This window comes from Pteropus vampyrus, unplaced genomic scaffold (genome assembly GCF_000151845.1).
Source record: "Pteropus vampyrus isolate Shadow unplaced genomic scaffold, Pvam_2.0 Scaffold7, whole genome shotgun sequence".
NCBI classification, from domain to species: domain Eukaryota; kingdom Metazoa; phylum Chordata; class Mammalia; order Chiroptera; family Pteropodidae; genus Pteropus; species Pteropus vampyrus.
In genome coordinates, this window is record NW_011888788.1 from 625,631 (window position 1) to 633,042 (window position 7,412).

Here is a 7,412-nt window from a genome sequence, read left to right on the forward strand (position 1 = left end):
TGTTCCTTCTCTCCCTCTGGCTCTTGACTGAACCTATGGCCCTGCATGGCAGTGTTGAGGAACAGGGCCTGAACCAGCTCTGCTGCTCCCACTTCCTACCCTTCCCCTCATGCCAGGCAGAGGCATGTGAGGGGGCAGCCCCTACAGAGTGGAGGCAGCCAGGCCCTTCCTGTCTCAGTGGTCCAGCCTTATTAAACAGAGGCCCATGCTTGGCCTTGACCCTGGGGATCAGGAGATGACTCAGCTCTGACCCCAAGGGACTGCACACACAGGAAAAGGAAAGGTATGAGGTGAAGCAAGGGTGTGGGAGTGCCAACTGGTCAAAGGAGGGAGACACTAATCCCATCCCAGACCAAAGGCTCCAAAAGAGGTGGCCTTTGGAGCCAATAAGCTTTAGGAAGCATCTTGAACATCCAGTTTCTCATAGCTGGAGACATTCTCCTGGGGTTGAGGTCAGTGAGGCTAGAACTGTCCATTTCCTGCCCCTGCAGGTGACAGGTCTGGGAGGAGACCCTCCAGGAAGCAGGCCCCCAAAGCCAAGGGTGTGGCGGGCAGGTGCAGAGACCCACCTGGCCAGAAGGAGCAGGCCAGTGGCAGCCCAAGGGCGGGCTCCCCCAGGAGGAAGCAGGCAGAGCACAGAAGACGAGAGGAGCTGGGGGAATGGAAGCGGAGCACTTCAGAGAGGACTCATGAGGGGAGGAGGAAGAGGGATGGGAGGACTTCTTTCAAGGAGCAGAAAGCACCCCTGAAGAAGGAAAAGGAGATGCAGAGGAAGGAAGAGATACGGAAGCAGCGGAAGAAACACAGGTGTGTTGTGCCTGATTCAGGTGCGTCTTCAAGTGTGCTCTCCTTCCTTTCAGGCCCTTCTCCCTCCCCTGACAAGGGACCCATGTCCACTCCCTTGTGAATAGGTGACCCCTGCTTTCTCTTTGCCCCCTTTGCCACTGTCCAGCTCTCTGCCTCTGGGGCAGAACAAGGAGGAGAATACAGCCATTCAGGTGTAGCGATCACTGGGCATGCTTGACTCCAAAGCCTCACGTTGAACCAATGCAAGTGGAAGCTCCCAGTGGGATGTGACATGAGCGGGGTGGGGCAAACCCCAAGTCTCCTGAATTTCAGTGGGTAACTCACCACAGCTCTCGCAGGGGACATGAGAGAAATGAACAAAATTGGACTTAGGACTCATCGGAGGGCTTTAAGCATATTTTTCCAATCTGGATCCATGTTCTCTTCTGTAAAATGGAGCATTGATCTCAAAGGACTTCAAGGGTTCCACTAGCTCTGAAATTCTAGAATTTGGGGGTTTGCTCTCTCTGTTTCGTTTCCTTTGTTCATTAGCATTAGCACACATGGGTGATGGACAGAGTCAGCGAGGAGGAATTTTATTTCTATGTTCTGCTCCCCGTTTTGATGGGACATCTCCCTCTCTTTGCCTCCCTATTTTGCTTTCCTCACTTCTCAGGATGTTTTAAGAATGCCTGTTGGTAATGGGTGGGAAGGTTTTTGAAACAATTGGAGGTCTCAGGATTATGGTAAAGTCGAAGCTTCTCCCCACTGGATTCTGAGAAACCCTCTTTGCCCACACCCTCAGTTGTCACTCAATGTACCTGTCCACCTTTAAGGAGACAAGACTCAGGCCCGCATATGGGGCTGCAGATTTCCTGTCACCCATGCCAGCCCTCCCCAGCTCAGTTAGGGCTTTTGTCTACTGTCTGGTTGTCCCTGGACATGATAAAGGATGCATAGTGCCCTTAGCAACTTAAAGAGAACTTGAATGCATCATCGATGGGCCCCAGTGTGTCTTGAACTTTAGAGGGAGACTTGCACCATCCTAAACGGACCACAGGGGTCCTGATGGCAGATGCAAAGTAAGGGGTACAGACAAGGACTCCTTCATGCCATTTTTCACTGATGCCATGGCAGGGCACAGAGGAATGAAAAAGACTCAGCCCTGTTCCCCAGATGCTGACGGTATAGCAGGGCGTCAGTCACCATAAGATGATACAGAAAGCAATATTCATATGAGAAAGGATTTGATGAGGGGCTGGGCACCAGGGTTCCTCCAAGGAGAAGATAAGCATTTTAATAAGTCTTTTGAAGCACAAGTAGAATTGGAACAAGCAATGACTGAATGCCCTCTAGACTGAGGGAACACCCTATACAAAGACTCAAAGGCAGCTATCAGGGGGTGTGCATTAGGAGTGGCAAAAAATCCCTGTGCTCTAAGCTTTCCAGTGTTCAAGAGCTAAGGGCCTCTTCTTTCCACCTCCTTCCTATGACTTCTCCTTTGCTCCTCAGGAGCTCATCAGAAGCTGACACTCAGGGAGGCTGCTGCAAACTGGTCTCTAGCACCAGGGGTAAACCTAAGCCCATATTCTGATATTTCCATTTATGAACGTTGCTGAGAAGGCTGCCCTGGCAGAACCCTTCCTAGCCCCTCCCTCATTACACCCCTCACCCTCAGCTGCTGTCAACGCAGCTGAGAGTCATTGTTTCTATGAGTGAAAGAGGCTGTAAGGAGCACACACAAGAACTTGAATTTGTGGTAGCCAAGCACATTGTTTTGTCTGTGAGATGCTGAGGGTCATCACATGACAGGGTTTCCAGCAGGATGTTCTCTGCAGCTGTGCTGTTCAATGCACTAGGTGCCAGCCGTACGTTGGGCACTTGAAATATGGCTAGTGTGACCAAAAAACTGAATTTCTAATTTAATTTAATTTTAATTCAATGTTAATATTACTGAGTTGACACGAGAGTTAGTAAACTTACTTAACCTAGACAGACAGATGTAAATCAATTTAAATTTGAAGCCAGAGCATTTCTTCTAAAAAGAAAAATTATTTTGTCAGTACAGATGGAAATGTCAAAGGAAAATTATATTCTACTTGATTCATTTATCATGAAACTTTTAAGTATGTCAAACAATTTGGGTATGTGAGTCTACTTTTTTTCAACTATAAATTTTATTAAATTCAAATAACATTAAATATGTTGAATGAAAATTTATTGTCTGAATTGACATGCACTGTGAATGTAAGACGACACTGAATTTTGAAGACAGTACAAAAAGAATGTAAAATATCTCAATAATTTCTATATTGATTACATGTTGAAATTATAATTTTTGGATAAATAAAATGCATTATTCAAATTAATTTTACCCATTTCCTTTTACCATTTTAATGTGGGCTACTAGAACATTCAAAATTATAGTACATAGCTCATGTTATATTTCTACTGGGAAGCACTGTGCTATAGGGTGGTTTATGGGGAGGACTCAAAGAAATTGAGTTTGGAGAGACAGCCCTCCCAGTGCCTTGGGCTACTGGACAGAGTTGTGGCCTCCTCTGACAGGCAGGGGGCGTCAGTGAGGGCTTCTGAGCAGGGGCAGGCGTGTGAGGGGTGGTCAGAGTTGTGAGTGTCGGGAGCGTAGCCCACCTTCCTGTCGAGCTCTGGGCTGGTCCACATTCCCCGCTAGCCTCCTTTTCATTCTTTTCTGCTCCGCCCTGGCTTTCCTTCAGATCACCTTCTGTAGCCTCCGGTACCTCTGGCAGGGCATCTCTGTCAGAGGAGGAGCTGGCCCGGATCTTGGAGCAGGTAGAAGACAAGAAGAAGCTCATTGCTACCATGCGCAACAAGCCCTGGCCCATGACAAAGAAGCTCACGGAGCTCAGGTGAGCAGGCGCTGGCGGCCAGGGCCTCTCAATGTCTAAAGGCTCCGCTCCTTCTGAGGACGCGGGACATCCTTCCTCCTCTCTGCTGCAAGGGGCCTAACAGGAAGGGGGATTCACCCTCCCACTCTGCTTTGGTCCCCCTCTCCCCTGTGTCCCCTGCACAAACACAGTGCTGAGGTGGTTGGTGTTATAGCCGAGAGGAGGGTGGGCCAGGACTGTTGATTGAGACCCTGCTGTTAGCCATTGAGCAGGGCCAGGTGAGAGAAAGGAAGGATCATGGTGCTCTAGTCTATGTCCCTTCACTGCCTGGCCACCCCTTCTGTCTCGTACCCCACCTCAGCTGGTGGTTTCTGTGCCTCCCTCACAACCCAACACGGACATGCCTTCCTTGGGGGCTTTCTATGATCCCTGCCTCAACAAATTCAGACTGACCTCTCTGTGTTCTTTAAGTGCCCAGAATCTCTCCATATGTAGCACACTCCCACTTGTGGAGAGCAAGGAGAGCGTCTGTCTCCGCTACTCTCGTGTCCCAAGTGCCTAACACAGGGCCAAGCATGCAATGATGCTCTGTGAATATTGCTCTGGCCTCTACCCATGCCCCTGACTCTGATTTTCAACTCAGAAGCTTCTCTGGTTTCCATACGAAAGGCTAGCACACCAAGCATTTAGTGATTCTTGACTCTCTACTGTAGTTTTGAGATAAGGGCAGAAGTCTCGTTGATTAACTTCTGGTTTTCTCCTAAAAATTTCCATCCAACATTATCATTTTCCCCAAGTCTTTCTTGATTGTTTCTGCCACAGGTTTGGAGGTAAAACTCCCTTTCCTCTTTCCTCTAGAAAGCCATTTTTCCTGGCTCCTCTCACAACAATGAGTTTCCTCATTGTTCAAGTCAATGCCTCCCCTTTTCTTACATAGAACAATCTAGAAGACTTATGTGTGTTTGCCCCCAAAAGGCATAGCAAAGATGTTGGCTGCACAAACCCGATGCAGACCCTGACAAGAGTTCAGGCAGAGCTTACTCCACTGCCCTGCAAATTAGTACATTGTCTCCTACGTGACTGCAGGGAGAACTGCCTGCCTGCCATGCCTCCAGGCCGGTGCTGACCCTCAGAGCTTCTGGGATGATGGAAAGGCTCTAAATCTGCACTAACAGAGCAGCCAATAGCCACATGTGACTACAGAGCACTTGAAAAGTAGATAGTGCGATTGAGAAAATGAATTTTTTATTATATTTTAATTTATTTAAATTTAAATCATCACATGTGGTGCGAGATGAGCACTGGATTTGGAAGACAGTACAAAAAGAATGTAAAATATCTCATTAATAATTTTTTATATTAATTACATATCGAAAGTATAATTTTTTAATATATTGAATTAAATGGCTACGGTTTGAGCTTCAGGTACAGCGCTGGGCAGTGGCCAGCTGCCCTTTGTCTGAGTGTCTTCCCCCTGTTCCCTCAGGGCCAGATTCTTCCTCCTGTTAGCCGGAGTAGTACAGCTTTCTGTCACTCTAACAGAACCTCACCACTACTCACGTGTCACCTGAACACATCTTTTATTAATGGCGGAAAAAGAGCAAACTTGATGCTTATGGAAATGAGATCTCTAGCTGGTTGAAAGTCTCAGGAACCTTGAAAATCCCCCAGGGCTATTTAGCTGCCCAGAGGAGAAGTCCGACATCCCCGCCAGGCGATTCCTGCCCTTGGTGGGGGTGGGAAGTGGCTAGGGCCTGAGACAGTGAAAAGACTTGTCTCTCACTGGCTCACTGGGGCAAGGCTCCTCCCTCCTTCTTTTTCCCTCCTTCTTCTTCCCTCTCCCAGACTAAAATCTAAGGCTCTCTAGCCTCTGAGGTTCCCCTCCATCCTGTGCCTGTTCCTAGGTTTCTGCTTTCTGCCAGCCCACCTGGCTAATTCATACACACCAGTAAGACTGGGACCACACGTCCCCTTTGCAAGGAAGCCTCCATTGCTCCTCTCCGCATTCAGGCGGAGTTATTTACTGGCCCTCTGATCCCCAAGGCACTGTCCACTCACTTGATTGGGTGCTCTTATTTACAGAACCATGTCTTATTCATCTCCTAATATTCTTTCTTTTTTATATATAGCCAACATGTGCTGAGTGCTCCCTACGTGCTGGGCACTGTTCTGAATGCTGTATGTGTAACAATTCATTCCATCCTCATAACCACCCTGTGGTGCAGGTAGTACTATATGACTGTCCCCATTTTACTGACGAGCAAACTGTGACACAGAACAATCTAGTAATTTGTGCAAGTTCACACAGTGAGTTAAGTGCCCTGGCCAGGATTTGAACTCAGGAATGTTGACTCCAGAACCTGCGCTCTTAATTTGTAATCACCTCTCCAGAATTACTAGACATTCTGGAATGTACCCCTTTGCCTCCTGTATAATTTGCTCTTCTGGCAGTGAAGTCTTCAGCTGCAGATAGCGTCTCCAGACTGTATCCTCTTTTTTTAGAAGCAATGGTGTGGGGACCTTGGTCTCTGGGTTACTCAGGCAGCTGGCTGACCTGGGCATAGCTGTTGTAGACAGTAGAAGGATGACAAGGCATAAAGAGCAATAGCACTGAGTTGGGGCAAGCCCATGTTCACCTTCCACCACATCTGGGTGCCTATTCAAATCCTGTCCGTCTGATTTCCTTCTCTTAACCTCTATGAGCCTCACACTCCTCATTTGTAAAATAGGAATAATAATTTCTACCTTGCAGAGTTGTTCTGACAAATTAAAAATATTTATATTAAGTGCCCAGCACATAATATGCGATTGATAAACAGTAGTTATTGCTATGATTAAAGCTTGAACATCTTTTGTGCCAGACACCATGCTGAGCCCTGAGAGATGAGGATGGGGAACAGAGATGAATCAGAAAAGATATTATTAATGGACAGAATTAATAATGACAAAAGGTGGGCTGTGGTGTTAGCAAAAGAGCTTCAAGTGCCCATGAGTCAGGGATGTTTGCTTTAATCGTTAAATTAACCAAGTGTATCCCTCAGCTTTGTCTGATAATTAGAAAATTATCCAAACTGTTTGCTTTCTTTCAAGAGATGAAGAATTCCACTTCGGGGAAGACAGAGTAGACATACCCACTAAGTACAACTAAAACCCTGGACATTACATGTAAAGCAAACATAAGGAGACTCAAAAAGGTATAGAGAAGGAGGCAGACTAACTAAGGACCTCAGGACCAAGGGAATGACAGGGCATTGAGTTCTAGGGTTTGTTTCTTTTTGCCTATATATCCCAGACTGGAGAAGCTGGCAACCCAGAAACAACGACAACCATAAACAAAAAAAAATTCCTAAAGAAAAGCCTGCTCTCTCTGGTCAAAGGACCAAGAAAGGGACAGCCTGGCAAGACAGAAAACTTCTAAACAATAACAACCCTGTTCCAGCCAAACCCCACAAACAAAACAGCAGCCCCCCCACCAGCGATAAAAGCCAAGTAGAGAAGGCTAGATTTTCTTCCCTTGCCAGGTTATAACATGGCACCTCCAACACCCCCACCAGGGTGGTGCAAAGAAGACTGAGTGGGGAGCAGAAGCTTTCATCTCCACTGGGCAGTAATGAGTCCTCTCTCTCCCTCTCTCACTGGTGTGAGTGGAGGCCACGTGGAGAGTGTGGACTTTTATCACCACCTGGCAATAACAAGATGTCCCTCCTCCTTAGGATGACATGAGCAGAAACCTGGTCGGGGAGCCTGAACTCCCATCCC

The 7,412-nt window shown here is 47.3% G+C and overlaps 1 protein-coding gene across 1 annotated transcript in view; it reads left to right on the forward strand.

The window, feature by feature from the left end:
* TMC2 (transmembrane channel like 2) overlaps window positions 1-7,412 on the forward strand; it is a 56,137-nt gene that overhangs the window by 5,575 nt on the left and 43,150 nt on the right. The window contains exons 3-4 of the mRNA XM_011370962.2: window positions 492-807; window positions 3,522-3,674. Coding sequence (XP_011369264.1) covers window positions 492-807; window positions 3,522-3,674 — 469 coding nt within the window. The remainder of the gene's footprint in view (window positions 1-491; window positions 808-3,521; window positions 3,675-7,412) is intronic.